Below are 20,094 nucleotides of genomic sequence, written 5' to 3' on the forward strand. Positions count from 1 at the left end.
GAGACATGTATATGTTCTACATAATCTGCACAGCCTTTAGGTACGTATACTTATATTATATGTATAGGTACCTAAAGGCTGTGTATCACCTCATACTGTACTTATATTAAGTACAGCATGAGTGCATACAAAAACTCGGGATCGTGTTCTCAAAGTTTCATACCGTTATCTTTTCCCCTGACAGCGGTGAGGGCCAGGACGTGTGTGGGAGGTGCACAGGGTGATAGTGGGTCCCATAGGCTTGACGACCCATAAGAACCAGTGCTGTAAAGGTAGGTATTGCTGGCTAGCCTGGTGTGTCTTGGGAGTGAATCATAAACTATTAATAAATGACGTGGATGTAGGAGTGGAGAGAGGAGTGTAGGAGAGAGATAAGAACATAAGACTGGAGGAAACTACAGCAGGCCTATTGGCCCATACTGGGCAGTCCCATTTACACCCAACCCTTATCGCTCATAAGAACATAAGGAGTCTGCAATAGGCCGGTTGGCCTGTGCGTGGCAGTTCCTGTCGAGAGTTACTACCACTCTCTATCACCCATGAATCTATTTAGCCTCCTTTTAAAACTTTCCAGCGTTCCAGCACTTACTACAAAGTTGCTAAGCTTGTTCCACTCGTCCACCACCCTATTTATGAACCAGTTAATTCCTATCTCTCTCCTAAACCTAAACTTATCCAACTTAAATCCGTTGCTACGAGTCCTATCCTCATATATCCATCCAACCTATGTTTGAAGCTATTTAGCGTATTCGAGTTAATGATGGCGTTTGGTAACTTGTTCCATTCATTCCACTACTCTTTCCAAACCAATGTTTATCTATCTCGCGCCTAAATCTAAATTTGTCTAATTTAAAGCCATTGTTACGAGTTCGCTCCTGGTTGGATAGTTTGAGTACCTTTGTGATATCACCTTTGTTTAGCTCTGACTTCCATTGATAAACCTCTATAATATCGCGCCTCACTCTCTCTCGAGAGTGCAAATTAAGATGCTTTAACGGTTTAACCTGTCTCTGTACTCAAAGTTCCTAATGCCCGGGATTAGTCTTGTCATTCTCCTCTGAATTTTTTCTAGGGATTCTATATCTATTCTGTAATACGGTGACCAGAATTAAACTGCGTAATCCAAGTGAGGTCCCACAAGCTCAAGATATAGTTTTAGAATGACCTCTCTAGTCTTATAACTAACACTCCTTTGTATGAACCCAATACTTTATTAGCCTTGTTTCGAGCAAATACACATTGATTACTTGGCTTAAGATTCCAATTTATCATTACTCCTAAATCTTTGTCACATTCGGATTTCTCTCTAACATCGATGTTCATCTGATGTCTGGTTTCTTTGTTTACATCTCCTAGACTAAGCACTTTACCCTTTGTCCACATTGAATTTCATCTGCCATTTCTCAGACCATTCGAATTTTTTTTTTAGATCTTCTTGTAGTTTTGCGGAATCCTCGTCAGATTTAATTATACGCCCTATTTTAGTGTCATCAGAAAATTTACTAATGTTGCTGTCTACGCCGATATCTATGTCGTTTATGTATATAATAAATAATAATGGTCCAATTTACCCCCACCCGTCCGAGCAAAGACTACGCTCCCTTCCTTTAAATCATCTCTTAAAAATTATCTTTTGACTAAGTATTAATATTTCTTGTAACAACTACTATATTTACAGTACCTGCTTTTATTGTACCATCAAAACCGTTTTATCGGAAATTATCATGTAAATAGGTAAGAAATTACCATTAAAAAAAATATATTTGCCAACTAGACATAATCCTGACAGCTCTGTCCTCTTGTTCAACCTTATTACTGTACAACCCATGTTGTACTGCTTCCCCATTATATTTATGTTTTCAATTCCACTGTAATTTATGTATATACTTATAATAATAATAAAAACAATAATAATAAATAAATAAAATAAATAAATATTGAAGTGATAACCGTGGTAACATTATGAGATGTTCATATTACCTCCATGCTATTGTACTATTCCAGATGATACTAAATGCTACATAATACTTCCTTGAGATAAATGTATAGTATATATCAGGTGCCTACAGGAGAGCTCAGGCTCTCAACTGGCTTAGCCATGTTAATATTGTTATTATTATCCACTCTGCATCTGTGTTTTTCTGGCTAAATAAACTGTTTCAATTCAATTCAATTCAATTCAATTCAATTCAATTCAATTCAAAGTACCGAGCCTTGGGGTACCCCACTAGTGACGTTACTCCAATCGGATTTAGTACCGTTAATGCTCACTCGCTGTTTTCTGTCCTGTAACCACTCACTAATCCATTTTAGAATATCTCCTCCAATGCCATGGGCCTCCACTCTTCTTATTAGTCTTTCTTGTGGGACTCTGTCGAAGGCTTTACTAAAGTCAAGATATAACAAATCAAAGTCGTGCCCCTCGTCCACTGATTCGAAAGCAGCTGAAAAGAATGTTAATAGATTAGTTGGACATGAACGCCCGCTTGTGAAGCCACGTTGGGAATCAGTGGGAAGAGGGATGTAGGAGTGGGGAGATAGATGTGGGAGTGGGGACAGAGGTGTGAGAGTGGGGAGAGAGGTGTAGGAGTGAAAAGAGGAATGTAGGAGTAGGATGTGGGAGTGGGGAGAGAGACGTTGGAGTGGGGAGAGAGATGTGGGAGTGGGGAGAGCAGTGTGGGAGAGGAGAGAGGAGTGAAGGAGAGAATGAGGAGAGGGAAAAGGAGTAAGGTTAACACGCGCACACACACACACACACACTGCTAGGAGAATATATGAGCACAGGGGTGGAGGAGACTGCAGTGGGGGCGGGTAAGCAAAGTGAAGGTTACAGGGTAATAGTGCTAGGAATGATGACAAAACTAAATTAGGAAGGGAGTTAAAACCTAAACGCGACAAAGAGAGGACTCAGAAAACGATTAACTTAAATATCTACTACGCAAACAGTAGAAGTATGAGAAACAAAATGAATGAAATTAGGGAGTTGGTACGTACCGAAAAAATCAATATAATAGCATTCACCGAAACATGGATAAACCTAGACTCACGTGAGTTACCTGTCGAATACCAAATTGCAGGTTACAAATTATTCCATACCGGTAGGCAGATTAGGAAAGGAGGCGGAGTAGCAATCTATGCCAGGGATAATCTGAAGTGTGAAATAAATAAGGAAATAAAAACTGAACAGAATACAGAAACAAATTGGTTAGAATTAATTGATGGTAGGGAAAAACTAATCACAGGGGTAATATATAGACCTCCTAATCTTGATAGAGTTAATGAGCGACTTATTTGGGATAAATGCACAGGGCTTCCCTATATATCGAAGTCTGTATAGTAGCGACTTTAACTTTTGCCAAATAGATTGGATTGACCTTATGGGTAACTCAGAATCAGAGGATTTTCTTGAAACAATCAGGACTGTTTCCTAAGCCAACATATATCTGAACCCACCTGGGGTAATAATATACTCGATTTAGTTCTGTCAAACAGAGAAAACCTCATTAGTAATGTCGAGGTAGGGAACATAAGAACATAAGAACATAAGAATGGAGGAAACTGCAGCGGGCCTATTGGCCCATACTGGGCAGCCCCGTTTACACCCAACCCCTATTGCTCATATAAGCATCCAACCTGTGTTTGAAGCTATTCAGCATATTCGAGTTAATGATGATATTTGGTAACTTGTTCCATTCATCCACTACTCTGTTTCCAAACCAGTGTTTACCTATTTCCCGCCTAAATCTAAATTTGTCCAATTTAAAACCATTGTTACGAGTTCGCTCCTGGTTGGATAGTTTGAGTACCTTTGTAATGTCCTCGGTTTAGCCCGCCTTCCACTTATACACTTATCAGTAATACCGTTTTACGTCTCTTTTGAGGAGTGCAAATTAAGATGCTTTTAACCTGTCTCTATACTCATATTCCTAATACCCGATTAGTCTTTGCTATTCTCCTCTGAATTCTTTCCAAGGATTCTATATCTATTCTTGTAATACGGTGATCAGAACTGAACTGCGTAATCCAGGTGGTCTCACAAGAGCAAGATACAGTTTTAGGATAATCTCGCTAGTATATGAACCCAAGTACTTTATTAGCCTTGTTACGAGCAAAAACACATTGTTTACTTGGCTTAAGGTTCCTACTTATCATTACTCCTAAATCTCTCTCGCAGTCGGATTTCTCTATGGCATCGTTCTTCATCTGGTATCTGGTTTCCTGTTTACATCTCCTATACTGAGTACTTTACATTTGTCGACGTTGAATTTCATCTGCCATTTTTCAGACCATTCGAAAAATTTGTTTAGATCTTCCTGTAGTTTTGCCGAGTCCTCGTCACATTTAATAACACGTCCTATTTTAGTATCATCAGCAAATTTGCTTATGTTGCTGTCTATGCTGATATCTATGTCGTTTATGTATATAATAAATAATAATGGTCCTAGTACCGAGCCTTGGGGAACTCCACTTGTGACGTTGCTCCAATGGGACTTAGTGCCATTAATGCTCGCTCTCTGTTTCCTGTCCTGTAACCACGCCCTTATCCATTTAAGGATGTCACCTTTGATGCCATGCGCTTCTACCTTTCTAATTAGTCTTTCGTGGAGGACTCTGTCGAAGGCTTTGCTAAAGTCGAGATATACCACATCATAATTGTGCCCCTCGTCCACCTATTCGAAAACTGATGAAAAGAATGTTAATAGCTTAGTTAGACATGAACGTCCGCTTGTGAAGCCATGTTGGGAATCATTGATCAACTTGTGCTTCTCCAGGTGGTTTCGAATAGAGTTTGAAATAATTGATTCTAGTAATTTACCTACTATTGATGTTAGACTGATTGGGCAGTAGTTAGAGGATAGTGATCTATCCCCCTTCTTGAAAATCGGTATTACATTCGCTATCCTCCAGGATTCTGGTACTACACCTGTTTTTAAGGACATGTTAAATAACTTTGCTAAGGGCATACTAAGCTTTTCCTTACATTCCTTTAATACTCTGGCAAATATCTCATCGGGACCAGGTGACTTATTAGGCTTTAGTTTGTCTATTTGCTTACTAACATCGTTACTAGTCACTACTATCTCACTTAATTTGTTTTCTTCACTATCTCTGAATAGAGTCGGTGCCTCGGGTATCATGTTTAAATTTTCGGTGGTGAAAACTGTTGAAAAATATTTATTCAAATTATTGCTCATTTCTCTGTCGTTATCAGTGAGCTCGCCGGTGTCTGACCGTATTGGTCCAATCTTTTCTCGTGTTTTAGTTTGGTACGTTTGGTAGAATCCTTTGGAGTTTGTCTTCGCCTCCCCTCCTATCCTTACCTCATTATTCCTCTTTGCTTTCCTTATCTCGGTTTTAACCCTACTCGCCAATACCCTATAATAGTCCCGGAGGTGAATTTCGCCACGATTTATCCTTCTACCTATAGCCTTCCTTTGGCCAATGATGTTCTTTAAATAGTTATTTATCCATTTAGGGTCATTGTTGTCTGATCTTAGTTTTTTGTATGGTATGTTCTGCCTTTGTGCATTAAGTAACTCACTATTTAAATTGTCGTGGAGGCAGATATTACTATTGGCCGAGGGTACGAATCCGGAATTGCCAGTGACTGAAATATCGCTAAATGTTCATTGGTTTTCTCTAAGTGTTTTTTTATCGTCTCAACTAGTCCGCAACTGTCAACAACTGTGAAAATTTGTTGAAAAAGACAAGCTTAGATATGAAGCTTGTTTTCAAGTATTGTCCTATATTATATTTCAGACAGTCACTGCCAATTCCTGATTCGTACACTCGGCCAATAGTGATATCGGCCTTCACATCCAGACCGCCAGTTGTTGGCAACTTGTAATAGCCACAGTTATCAAATGCCACCCGAGCATCATATTAACATGAGCACGTTTTTCAAACCTCAATAATTGAATAGTCCCAAACAGTATTAAGTCTGAAGCAGCAGTTTTTTGTAGACTGTTAATTCGTAATCGCCCTTATAGTTGTGTATATTGGTATTTCGTTTGATACATATACAGTACACAGTGTATAAAGTACATTCTTTCCCCGTTTGGAGTTCCTACCCTGACTGAAATTCCTCCCCTGGCTAAAATTCCTCCCCTTGGATTTGAAATTCCTCCCCTGGGAGCCAAGTGCCTCCCGTTTGAGAATCACTGGCTGCCGAACATCAATTGTAGGCAAATTACTGGAAGCAATCATTTCAAACTCCATTCGAAATCACCTGGAGAAGCACAAGTTGATCAATGATTTCCAACATGGCTTCACAAGCGGGCGTTCATGTCTAACTAATCTATTAACATTCTTTTCATCTGTTTTCGAATCAGTGAACGAGGGACACAATTATGATGTGGCATATCTCGACTTTAGCAAAGCCTTCGACAGACTCCCCCATGAAAGACTCATAAGAAAAGTGGAGGCTCATGGAATTAAAGGAGATATTCTAAAATGGATTAGGGCATGGTTACAGGACAGGAAACAGGGAGTGAGCATTAACGGCACTAGATCCGATTAGAGCAACGTCAACGACATAGATATCGGCGTAGACAGCAACGTAAGTAAATTTGCTGATGGCACTAAAATATAGCGTGTAATTAAATCTGACGAGGACTCCGCAAAATTACAGGAAGATCTAAACAAATTTTTCGAATGGTCTGAAAAATGGCAGATGAAATTCAATGTGGACAAATGTAAAGTACTCAGTATAGAAGATGCAAAGAGGGAAACCAGATACCAGATGAACACCGATGTTATTAAGAAATCCGACTGCGAGAAAGATTTACGAGTAATGATAAGTAGGAATCTTAAGCCAAGTAAACAATGTCTATTTGCTCGAAACAAGGCTAATAAAGTACTTGGGTTCATACAAAGGAGTGTTAGATACAAGACTAGCGAGGTCACCCTAAAACCATATCTTGCGCTTGTGAGACCTCACTTGGATTATGCAGTTCAATTCTATTCACAGTATTACAGAATGGATATAGAATCCTTGGAAAGAAGTCAGAGGAGAACGACAAGACTAATCCTAGGCATTAGGAACCTTGAGTACAGAGACTGGTTAAAGCATCTTACAACAGGTACCTATTTTACTTCTAGGTGAACAGGGACTATTGAGGGGCTAGGAAGTATGTCCAAACAACTTCCAACGGCCCGGGAATCGGCAAGAGCGATACCGCTTCTACCACCGGTCCCCGTTTCCCCCATTCTTATGTTCTAATGCCTTTAGTATTTATAGGGTGAGGACGTCGGCGCTGCCCGCTGACGCGACCATGGTCTCTTGACCCTGCAGAGAGCTGCCAGTCTGGTTTGTTGGGCTTTCCCTTTCCCCATCTTTTCTTCCACATCTGGATTTATCAACATTCTCCCACCAACAGTACAGTGCAAAGATTGACAATCAACCCACAACTGATATACGAAAGTGACAATTTCAATTCGAAATATAGAAACTACTGTTACAGCGACAATCGTAATTTGCGGTCAATGTTGACCTGACCGGACCAGACACACCCTGTCCGCGGTACACTCGCCACCACCAACGCTGGATGAAAAGCCAAGAAAGACTCCAAACTACATCAGGAGAGAAATGAGGACTCCCTACTCCACCCTGGTGAGGAATTTTGTATTCCTAACTTCATCACATGAGGAACAAGAACCATCTCCAACACCCTGTGTGAGCTAAAGGACCTCCCCGGACCACATGGTGCATCTGCAGCTATAGTGAGGTAGCGGATTAGCAACCAGGTATGACGCAACGGCCATCAAGACAGTGGGCGCCAACATCAGGTCACAAGAATGCTTACAAGTCCAGCTGAAACAAAACCAGATCTATAGTTAATCTATATGTTGACTCTTTGTTTTATATTTTCGTTTTGAAAACTTGTGTCATTCAAGTGACCCACTCCCCACTTCCATCATATGCAACCTATCATCTCTGTTCATTGTATATTTTCAGCCTTCGGGCCGCCTGGTTATCTTAATAAACCGCTAATTATTATTATTATTTTTACACACACACACACACACACACACACACGCGGGGAGGTCATAGATCGGCTTCAGTCAATTACATAGTCAATAATTCAGTGAGTGATATGCGAGAGGCACTGTCGCGCCTCCCCCACCCCTCACCTGTTGGAGATGGTTTCTGATCTTGTGGTTAGTGCAGTTAACCCTCCCCCCGGCCCAAGACAGCCCTGGCAGTCGGTGGTGGGCGGTGTGACTCACTTGATGGGCGGTGTTATTCAATTGATGGGCGGCGTGACTCAATTGACGGGCGGCGTGACTCACTTGACGGGCGGCGTGGTACCTGGTGGGCGGAGTTTCTTACCTGGCGGGCGGGGGATGCTGTGCCATTGATGCTCCAAGAGAGTGTTGGGGCGGGCTGTGCTCCGGAGGCCTGGCAGCGCAGTTCAGCCTGGCGACCCTCCACCACTGGTCCCGGGTTCTCCACCTTCACGCTGGACGGCATCACTGTCATCACACATAATCATCATCTCAAGCATCATTCTGGTGACTCAGCAGATAGGAATAACAGCAGATATATAGTCACTCAATAAAACCATCTCTATTTGGAGGGGTCGATGAATTTCAGAATGAACACAGCGACTCCTGTTTCAGTAGGGTTGTCAAAATCCTTCATCCGCTGTATCATATTTTTTAGCACAATGTTGCATAGTTAGTTTTGTGAGTGACTACAACCAGGGTTCACAGGTTCTGCTGATAAAGGTGTTGCATCAGTCTGTATAAACATCACTACCTTTAATTAAACTTATCGAATTAAGAGTATTTATTAAAAACTACGGTGTACTTGCGAGGTTATGTATAGCCAACTGTACTGTTAAGAGCAGAAGGTCGACCCAAAACAAGCTGCATGATATGAGGCAGGTGATCTGGTAACACTGTATGGTGAAGAGTGGCTAGTTACCTAAGATTTATTATCGGAGGTTACCTAATGTGTCATTAAGCATGAAAACACTAGTTGGCATCAATAGTACAAATAATCAGATACGTCTGGATCTACAGTTATGAATGCAGCAATGTCATATTCTCAAGAACATTATTTTACGGCATTTTACAGAGTGATAACAAGAAACTGATATACAAGAAACACATTCTTTAGCAATCTCTGGTCATAAACCTTAAACAACTCTTCCCTGTACAGTGTTACCAGATCACCTGCCTGGTTTCGCCAGTAGAGAGAGGTCGGGGAAAGTGGGAGTCAAAAAACAAGCAGGTCCTGGGAAGTAAAATTAGTTGCTCAGGACAAGGGGTAAAACAGGACCAGGGAAGGGTAGATTTAAATGTATACTATGCAAACAGTAGGAGCGTTAGAAATAAAATAGACTTGCTGAGAGCGGTTGTATGTACCGAGAATGTAGACGTCATAGCAATCACCGAAACTTGGATGAGTCTAGCGAGCAAAATTTTTTTATCAGAGTACCACATAGAAGGGTACAACCTTTTTCACAAGGACAGGGATGGTAGGAAGGGGGGAGGGGTCGCACTCTTCGTCAAGGATTCATTAAAATGTTGTATTAATAATTCAATAAGGGGTGAAATAGGAACCGAGTCTGTGTGGGTAGAAATCACGGAAGGAAGAGAAAAACTAATTATGGGAGTGATTTACAGGCCCCCAAGTCTTGGCAAAGAAGCAGCTCAGCCCATATGGCAGGAAATGAGTAGGGCAGGCAAAATATAACAATCTATGCATTATGGGGGATTTCAACTTCAGAACTATTGACTGGGACAACATTGTAGGCGACTATGAATCTGAAGACTTCCTAGACGCAGTACAGGACAATTTTTTGAAACAACTAATTACAGAACCTACTAGAGGTGACAATATATTAGACCTAGTATTAACAAATAAAGAAAATATTATCAGAGATATCACAGTAGGGGAAGAACTAGGTAACAGTGATCACAGAGAAATCAGGTTCACCCTAAATTGGGAAACGAAAAACAATGACAATATGGTCAGAGTCCCAAACTTTCGGTTGGCGGATTATCAGGGTTAAGAAGGTACCTAGGTGAGGTCACCTGGGAACAGTAACGTCAGTTCCCAGTAGGAAGGGGTGAGGTCATAGATGACACAACAATTGATCATGACTATAATATATTCACTAGTATACTACATAAAGCACAAGAACAAATATACCATACAGAAAAATTAGGTCAAATAAGAATGAGCCAAGGTGGATGACCAGAAAACTTAAACATGACATAGGAATAAAGAAAGGAATATATAAGAAATTAAAGGGAGGGGAGGAGCAGCTCAGAAACAGGTATAATGAACTATCTAGGAATGTTAAGAAAAATGTAAGGAAAGCAAAGAGAGACTATGAAATCAAAATAGCAAGAGAATCCAAGGCGAATCCCAAGGGATTTTTCCAGGTATATAGGACAAAGGTCAAGGACAAAGTTGGGCCTTTAAAGTCAGGGAGGGGAGAAGTGATAAATGGCAGTGCAGAAATAAGCAAAGCATTGAACAGCTACTTCTTATCAGTTTTCACAGAAGAAATTTGCGATGAAATTCCAGAGGTGGAACTGATATTTAAGGGAAAGGAAGAAGAGAAATTAAAGAATATCACTATCAGAAAAGAGGATGTTCTTAAGAAGATAAATAAACTAAAGAAAACAAAATCCCCAGGGCCGGATGAAATTTTCCCTCGAGTCTTGAAAGAGTGTAGGGAACAGATTAGCGGACCCCTCGTAAACTTATTTACAAAATCATTAGACACTGGAGTTGTGCCAGACTTGTGGAAACAGGCAAATGTAGTACCCATATTCAAAAAGGGAGACAGAGCATCAGCGTCAAATTACCGGCCGATCAGTTTGACGTCAGTAGTGGGGAAATTTCTTGAATCAATTATAGCAGATAGCATCCGATCGCATCTAGAGAAAAGCAAATTAATCTACGACTCTCAACATGCGTTTACAAAGGGAAAATCTTGTCTAACAAATCTGCTAACGTTTTTTAGAAAAGTCTTCGAGGTAGTAGATAATGACGAAAATTACGATGTTATTTACTTAGACTTTAGCAAAGCATTTGACAGAGTACCGCATCAGAGGCTTCTGAGTAAAATTAAGGCTCATGGTATCGAGGGGAAAGTCTTAAATTGGATAAAATCATGGCTCACCGATAGAACGCAGAGGGTCAGCGTAGATGGTGTTAAATCTGAATGGGGCCGTGTAACCAGTGGGGTTCCCCAGGGGTCAGTACTAGGCCCTCTTGTTCATAATCTACATAAACGATCTAGATACTGGGATCAGCAGTGACATAAGCAAGTTTGCGGATGACACCAAAATAAGGCGGCAAATTAATTCAGGGCAGGATGCAAATGCATTACAGGAGGATCAAGTAAACTGCAGGGGTGGTCTGAAAAATGGCAAATGAAATTCAACACCAGCAAGTGCAGCGTACTTAATATTGGAAGAACACATACTTATATTGTATACAGCCTTAACAACATCAACCTAGAGAAGTCGACTTGTGAAAGAGACCTAGGGGTACTTGTAAGCCCGGACCTACGCCTAGAAAACAGTGCGTTAATGTTCGAAATAAGGCTAACAAAGTATTGGGTTTTATATCTTGAAGTGTAAGTAACACGAGTGCAGAGGTCTTATTGCAACTATATCTTGCGCTAGTCAGGCCGCACCTCGATTATGCGGTTCAGTTCTGGTGCCTCTATTATAGAATGGATATAAATTCACTAGAGTCGGTGCAGCGAAGAATGACAAAAATGATTCCGGGACTTAGAAACCTTCCATATCAGGATAGGTTAAAGAAACTTAACTTGCATTCCCTAGAAAGACGAAGAGTGCGGGGAGATATGATAGAAGTATTTAAGTGGGTGAAAGGAATCAATAAAAGGGATATAGATAAAGTTCTTATATTATCCGAGCAGGATAGGACTCGGAGCAACGGATTCAAGTTGGATAAGTTTAGGTTTAGGAGGGAGATAGGAAGGAACTGGTTCACAAATAGGGTGGTGGACGAGTGGAACAAGCATAGCAACTTTGTAGTAAGTGCGGGAACTCTGGAAAGTTTCAAAAGGAGGCTAGATAGATTCATGGATGATGGAGAGTGGTAGTAACTCTCGACAAGGAGCTGCCATGCACAGGCCAACCGGCCTATTGCAGACTCCTTATTTTCTTATGTTCTTATGTTCTTATATCATGCAGCTTGTTTTGGGTTGACCTTCTGCTGTTTGTTGATTGTACCTATTATAATGTAACACACACACACACACACACACACACACACACACACACACACACACACACACACACACATGTAACCAGTATAATTTTTTGTATAATTTGGGGTAAGTAATTAAAAACTTGCAACCATGGATGTATAATTATGAACATTCATTATTCAATGACTTGTAGAAGGCAGACGTTCATAGGTTATAGCGGGAATAAACATCCTGCGGATGTTTTGTCTAGTCCGAGTGTCACAGTATGATGTCACTCTCTCTCTCTCAGTAGTTGGTATTTCTTTAAACACTGAATAGATTGCTCATATGTGGTAATTGGATACCTTGCTTCACACTTGCAATGCGTCAAATATGTTAGATAGTTAGTTAAGTAATATATAGATAATGGCACCGCCAGTTAAGAGTGATTCATGGGTCAAAGGGATCATTTACCAGCCGGTTGTTTATACACGTAATGTAAACACCGCTGACTGTTGTTCTGCTTGACATTCCACGGAGGTGACTACTTCCTCCTTCGAGAACCTTCTTGAAGCTTGAATCATAGATCGCTCTGGTGGAGAGTGCAGGAATTACTCTCCACGGGCGTGGCTTAGCCAAGCCCATTAGTAGTCTTGAGCTGGACCCCTTAGAGTAGAGATCTACACCTGGACCACCTCATTATGAGCTCGCCTAACACTAGAGCCTGCCTTAGTACTAGCGCAACTCACGAGAACTTTTCTGTAATACAGAGAGTCCATAAATGATTACCCTAAAACAGTATGTTCTCATGTTTTAATCAGTTGAATGAATGAATGAATGAGGGTGCGCCAAGTCCGTAGACTTGCTATTGATAGAATCATTTATGGACACCCTGTAGATCACGGGGCCAGTCTACTGTAATTAACTGCACAGTATTTAGACTCATAAATATCACACTGTACATACACACCAGTTTTGTGTCTGATTAACCCCCCTTTTGTAGAAGACGTGGACATCCAATTGGACTACGATTATCGACAGTCTCAGGCATCCTACTGATATCAACGGGACTCTAAATAACCACAAGTAAATTACTTTTAAGTGGGACTGTATACTGACAAGTCCAACTCCTTACACAGGTCTTACAAGTAACACACACGTACACACAATGCGTGAATTTTTCAATTCCCCTAAAACAATGTATATCTCAACTATTCATGCTATTCATGACGCAGCCCCCCTCTGCTCATCCTACGGTAGCTCCCTAATTAAAGACGAAGAAGACATTTTTCAGCACTGGAATAGAGCATCATAGCTATTTCCTGTTCAACCGAAACACAGATGTGGATATCCTGACTACCCAGAACTACCTTTTACCACCTAGAGCTGACCTACCTCAGCTATCCTCCATCCAGTGATGAGGTAACTTCTGCCATCAAGCAGATGAAAAATAACAAAGCCACAAGGCCTGATGAAATCCCAGTCGAGGTGTATAAAGTAGGAGGACCTCTGCTTACCAACCGTAACCACTATCTCCTGGAGGTTAAATGGGAGAAGGAAGAAATCCCCAAAGATGTTAAAGATGCTTTCATCCTCAACATTTATAAGAACAAGGGAGACCGGTCAGACTGTGACAACTACTGCGGGATCTCACTTCTCTCCATTGTTGGCAAAGTTACCGGCCGAGTCCTCCTAAACAAACTTTCCTGAGGCGGAAAACTTCCTCCCAGAATCTCAATGTGGCTTAAAGCCAACACGTGGCACCACTGACATGATCTTTGCTGCCCGCCAGATACAGGAAAATTGCAGATAACAGCAGCGTGACTTGTACATGCCCTTCATCAACTTTACTAATGACTTTGACTCAGTCAACAGGGAAGCCCTATGGTTGCCCACTAAAATTAATTGCAATTGTGAGGCAACTCCACGATAGCATGAACGGCAGTGTCCTGCACAATGATACCCAGTCTGAGTTCTTCCCCATCCAAACAGGAGTAAAACAAGGATATGTAATGGCACTAACTCTCTTTTCCATTTTCTTGGCTGCCTTCCTTACTCGTGCCAGTGCCAACTTAGCCAGTGGTGTGAACATCCAGTACAGGAAGAAGGGATTTTTCAACATAAGACGACACCAAACAGGAACAAAGGTGTCGGCAGCTTCCATTACTGAACCTCTGTACACAAGTAGCCTCACCCTCGTTGCTCACACTGAACGCAACCTACAGGAGATCCTGAACACCTACGCAGATGCGTATGCAAACTTCGGCCTTGAGGTGAATGTACGCAAGGCTCAGATTCTCTTTCAGCCAGCCCCTGGTTCAGCCACACATCCACCATCCATCCAGGTTAACGTTACTACCCTCTTTAATGCTACCCACTTTCAGTATCTCGGCTCCCACCTGTCCACCACAGAGGACGTCGATGAAGAGATTCAACATCGGATCGGATGTGCATCTCAAGCAGACTCCGAACCAGTGTCTTCAGCTGAAGGAAGCCGAAATTATCTACAAAGCTGCACTAATATCGATCAGTGGTCCTTCTCACCCTGTTATATGGCAGCAAGATATAGGTCACATATAGGAGGCACTTCAAGGCACTTGAAAACTTTCATCAACGCTGGGAAAACAAATGCCAGTATTCTCGCTGATCATCAACTGTAAGATCATCAAAGCTACCATTATCCATGAATAATTACGTTTGACTGGCTATGTTACCCGCATGGACGACAGTAGACTGCCAATGCAGCTACTTTACAGTCACTTAACGAATGGTAAACGTAACGCTGGCGGGCAACGGAAAAGGAATAAGGTTAGTGTTAATACAAACCTGAAAAAGTGCCAAATCGACCCCTCACCAGGGAGACGATCACTCCACACCGCAACGCTTGGAGGGGCATCACACGAAAATGTGTGAATACTTTCGAGTTAGCCCGACTGCATACCGAGGCAGAGAAGTGCCAGTCCCATATTGGCCTCTCAAGTCACCTCACAGTTCTCCAACGAAGATGGCATCTTTAATAACTCATATCATTGTATCATAGATGGATGATCGTAATACTCGATTCCAAGTGATAGCAAAGTAGTAGTATTGTGTGTGTGTGTGTGTGTGTGTCATTAACTCACAGAACATTTGTACGAGGACGGAGGATTTAGCGGGTGCTGCCAGACGCGTGTTGCTAGCGGTGCAGGTGAGGGTGTTGTTGTTCCAGCTGCGCGAGATGTTCTCTATCACCAGGTCGTTCTGCACACGTCCAGGGGCTGTCACCTCTCGAGAGCTTTTGAGGATTTTGTCTCCCCGCCACCACGTCAACACTGGTGGCGGCCATCCTGGACAAGTAAACAGAGTTAATACCAGAGGAAAGCCTGAGGGATGCTGATGGTGGTCATCCTGGAATCGAAAAAAAGATAAATTAGGAAAGACGAGAGTGAGTGAGGGAATGGACCAGTAGACAGCAGCGGTGTGTGTGAATGAGTGGACAGAATGGCATCGAGGGGTTTAAAGGGTGGTCGTAAGGCTGGATTGTGGGAAGGAAGTGACAGAGATAAACCTGACAGTCTATCATGAGGAGACGATATGGTGATGAGTGACAAGAAATGAACATGGGGGAATTATGTTGGTTCTTGTTCCTGCCAGTACTGCAGTTTAGTGGGAAAGGCTTGTACGAGTACAAATATACATATTTTTAATTACTATATTATTATTATTATTATTATTATTATTATTATTATTATTAGCCTGAGTCCACCATATAAACTTTTCAGCCTTGAAAAACAAACTACTCATAATGCTTTATACACCAAGAATTTTAGGCATATCTTGTGCAAAAATATGGAATTTTGTAAAATAAACTGAATTTTTCAGGATAGGTTCTAATAGGCTCTATGACAATACACTAAAACTCCACAAAAATCCTCCTTGCGCTGAACTGTAAACTCAAAATGGCGTCCAAGATGGCTGCCGTAGAATATTTAGCACTAACCCGGGAACCAGTCGAGATAGAAGCATGGTCTTGGTACACTACCTGGGTGGGGCTTATCAACCATGATCTATTCAGTGATTAATTATAGACGCTGTACATTATCAATATTGTGTCTTGACTGACTGGCGGGACCCTCATCCTGCTGGAGAGGTATTATAAGACAACATACTCTTTCAGATAATATTTTTCTCCAAAAATCTATGGCTTAAGGGTTTCACCGGGTCGTATTTTGCCTGAACTTGGCTCGATTGGTAACATGAGGTATGTGGCAGGTCATCATGCCCACGCCCTCTGCTAAGGGCTCGTTTACACGATCAGTCTCGGAGCATGTTTTCGAAGCATGGTAACGAAGCCTTGCTCGGACAGTGATCGTGTAGACGGCAACACTGAACCACCAACCCTTCCCGGGCAGTTACGTGTCGGAGCCTAATAGTTGCGTTGCCACCTACGTGGCACACCACACACGCGAAAGTTAAAAGCAAGGATGGATGTTGTTCCGTCGCCTACACCTGCCACCAGTGACCCTCAGTGTCATGATCGTAATGACGGCTAGCCTGTTAAAACCTAATAATTCATATCAGGCTACACGCCCAAAAAACCTGAGTCTCCCATTGGAAACGTCCTCCGTTTCTCTTTATCTTTGACGACGTCATACAGATGCTGTATTTTGGGTTGACCGATTTGTAAACTCTTTTCCACCTACCGAGATCTTGTAGCTCTTATTCACCAATGAATATCAGAGACCCTGATACTCATAGTGAAATTGTTGTAAGGATGTTAACTAAGGAATTAGTTAATTTACCTGAAAAGAACCGTTAGACCAGCTTCTTTGTGAATGTAGTCGGACGCTACTTGCTTAGGCTCCGCCTACCGGGATTCCCATCCAGGACCTTTTGAAATCAATTATTTCTTGCCTTCAATAGCTCCGTCAGAGCATATGTTTGTAGAGAGAATATTAGGGAATGAAACTGAGTTCGTAGTCTCAGTTTCAAACGTGAAAGTATACAGTAACGTAATGTAGTGAAATAGTTGAGTAAGTGGAATGTGTGACTTAGAGTGGGTGGAAGAGGGCGCCGGGCATTTGAAAACCGTTAGTAAGCCCACGATCATCAACCCACAGGTTCCCGTAGGAGTCTAAGCCGTGTCTGTAGCTTGGGGACGCCTCCACTAGTTTGGGAGATGGATGAAGACCATTAGACTCGGGTAACTCCGTGAATTCCGAGCGTCAAGATCCCACTACCACCTATGGGCCCCATAGCTGGCCAGCCTTCACCGGACGCGTTCCCGCCCACTTGGTGGCACAGGAACATCAGGCCCAACAAACAACTGCCAGCCCCCATCATTGGTGGATGAGTCCATGACTCAGTAGGGCTATTTGGTGTTTGTTATTTCACCGGAATTATCGGAGTTCGTTGGAAGGTGCCACGTGGTGGGAACACTACCATGGCGGGTGCCGCTTGAGTATTACTCCTGGTGCTGTTGAGTATTGTGTCTGGTGCTGCTTGAGCAGTCAAGTGTGGTAACTGGCGTCATTGCCACGGATTTTAATGGTGCTAAGGTGCTGCGAGAGAGTTTATGTGTGTTATTGGGTATGTACAGTTGTGGTGTAAGTGGAAATTGTACCTAAAGGCCACAGTACAAAGTGAGTTCCTGTTTGTTCTTGAAGCCTAACGTCATTTAATAACCATTTTGTGTTTATAATAAACCATTGTATTTGTATGTTGGGTCTATTATTCACCTGCAGTTGTTCACAGTTATTCTTTCCTATTACTTGATACCATAATTACATGTACCCATGGGCCTAACCCTCGAGTCACGCTACCACAGGTCAGAGGTTGAAGTACTAAAGTTAAAGTAATGTAGATAAGAGTCCACGCTCTTATATCAGGAGTCAAGGCCACCATTTGAGTGGAAAAAGACGTTAACGTTACAACTTATTGAACTGTATAGGGACCGGCCATGTCTATGACAGGTTAGAAGTGATGGATACATAAATATAAACGAAAAATGTAAAGCCTATGGGGACTATAATTAAGTGAAAATGTAAATCGTACGTGCACAGTTGATATTGTCAAGAAAAAGATAAACACATTATGCAGTCAGTACAGAAAGGAGCTGAAAATGATAGCCGCATCGAAGAAGTCTGGGGCTAGTGCAGACGACGTATATGTACCCAAGTTATGGTGCTTTAACCAGCTCGGTTTCCTGCATGATGGAAAAACGCAGAGGGAGGCCACGATGTCATCCATGGATCCTCTGAACGTGGTGAGTATCCGTTTCCCTGTTTTTTCCATCATTCCTTAGCATTTAGTAAATGGCATACCAGGTTTCGGGAATAATATTTGTGAGAACTCTTGGAGATTCGCGACGTGAACTGCAGGCTTCCGTAGCTTGCTCTGGTTGCCAAATACCTGAGGGTCACCTCCAGTCGTGCTCCTGCACGTATAGAGTCCCTCATATTTGTATCCATCCTGGAAATATGTGGACGTACCTTATCCAAGAGTGTGTTGTACATTTCAGGGGTCATGCGAATGTATTGTTGTACGTCCTGTGTGTCCTCACGCTGCATTGCAGCAAAGATTTGGTTATAAGCACCACACGATTTGTTCCTTTATCAGTTTTTCACCCACACGGTCCGTTTTCTTGTTTTTTCTTCAGTATCATCCCAGCGGCCAGAACACACAAAAGTGCGGCCGTCCATCGCCGACTCGTCTGTCTAGGAGCCATGAACCTCTTGCCCAGCAGTCTACCACACACTGACCGGTAACTACGGTGTGGCAGTTCCGTGTCCACTAAACAGTGGTCAGTACCCTGCTCCGACCCCATGGCGGCCCATGCTTCGCCACTGATCCGAAGTGTGCTCGACCACCATACATGGTAATTGATTGTGTAAACGAGCCCTTACTGTTTTCGCCACCAACTCGGTCGTGTACACGGTGATAGGTATGGCATGTGGAATTTAGTAATGTGGTATATTCATAATTATTAATGCGAGTCGAAACTGGCAGTCTACCCCATGGCCTCCTGCCTAGTCTCTAAAGTAAGTACAGGTACAGTCTGTGACGTATGATGCTATATTTGTAGTGCTAAAAATATGTGGGTAATATCTCCGGTAAATTATCAGTTCTTAGGGCATACATACGCATATCTGTATCAGTACACCTAATGGCCACAGCAGCCTTGATGTATACTATGCTGAGGGCACCAGCTACTATGGATGGCGTGACACTAATTACTTGAATATGGCGCTCAGTTCTCTGCTGAAGTCAAGAGTCAATGTATTGTACATAATAGTGAAGGCCTTTAAAGCCTTCAATATAGCACCATTCAGTTCTTGTGTACTGTCCTTAATAATGGTATTGAAGCATTCATTCCTCTTGTTCACCTGCTTCCGTCTCTTCCCCCCGTGACTGGATGTTGATGCTGCTGTTGCTGGTGGTGGCACAGGTGATCCTGATGTTGAATCAGTTGATCCAAGTATTCCTGCTGGTGCAGACGCTGGCATAATTGGTAGTGGTGGCTGCCTTTTCCCTTGAAGACGAACTTTTATCTCCACAACTCCTGTTTCTGCTTCAATTTTGGAGCGCAGATCGAGCTGGTTTGTTTACATTTATCTTGGATAAGGTGTACCAACCCTCTCGAGTTGCGGCGTTCGTGTTACTAAATAGTAACCCGATATTTGAGATTGATATTCGAGTTTGACGAATCCATTTGACAGGTTACTAAACAGTAACCTGTAATAGTAACTATTATATATATTTAATTATTTTTGTATTATTTTTTCTTCATCATATTTTCGCCCCCCAGGCCCTGATGTGGGTCAGTGACCTATACCCGGATGGGCTAATCCCCGTAAATATGAAAAAGTCGTTCACAGACATAAATAGCATGACCTTCAGATACGGTCTACGCTTATCCCTTGTAGTACAC

General features: G+C 42.2%; 1 protein-coding gene across 1 annotated transcript in view; it reads right to left on the minus strand.

Moving 5' to 3' along the window:
• The window catches only part of LOC121855436 (hemicentin-2-like), a 53,940-nt gene that overhangs the window by 12,478 nt on the left and 21,368 nt on the right, over positions 1-20,094 (minus strand). Inside the window, exons 4-5 of the mRNA XM_042350375.1 lie at positions 15,308-15,511; positions 8,333-8,475 (exon numbers count right to left, since the gene is read on the minus strand). Coding sequence (XP_042206309.1) covers positions 8,333-8,475; positions 15,308-15,511 — 347 coding nt within the window. The remainder of the gene's footprint in view (positions 1-8,332; positions 8,476-15,307; positions 15,512-20,094) is intronic.

Source organism: Homarus americanus, unplaced genomic scaffold (genome assembly GCF_018991925.1).
Source record: "Homarus americanus isolate GMGI-L3 unplaced genomic scaffold, GMGI_Hamer_2.0 scaffold25753, whole genome shotgun sequence".
In the NCBI taxonomy this organism is placed as follows: Eukaryota; Metazoa; Arthropoda; class Malacostraca; order Decapoda; family Nephropidae; genus Homarus; species Homarus americanus.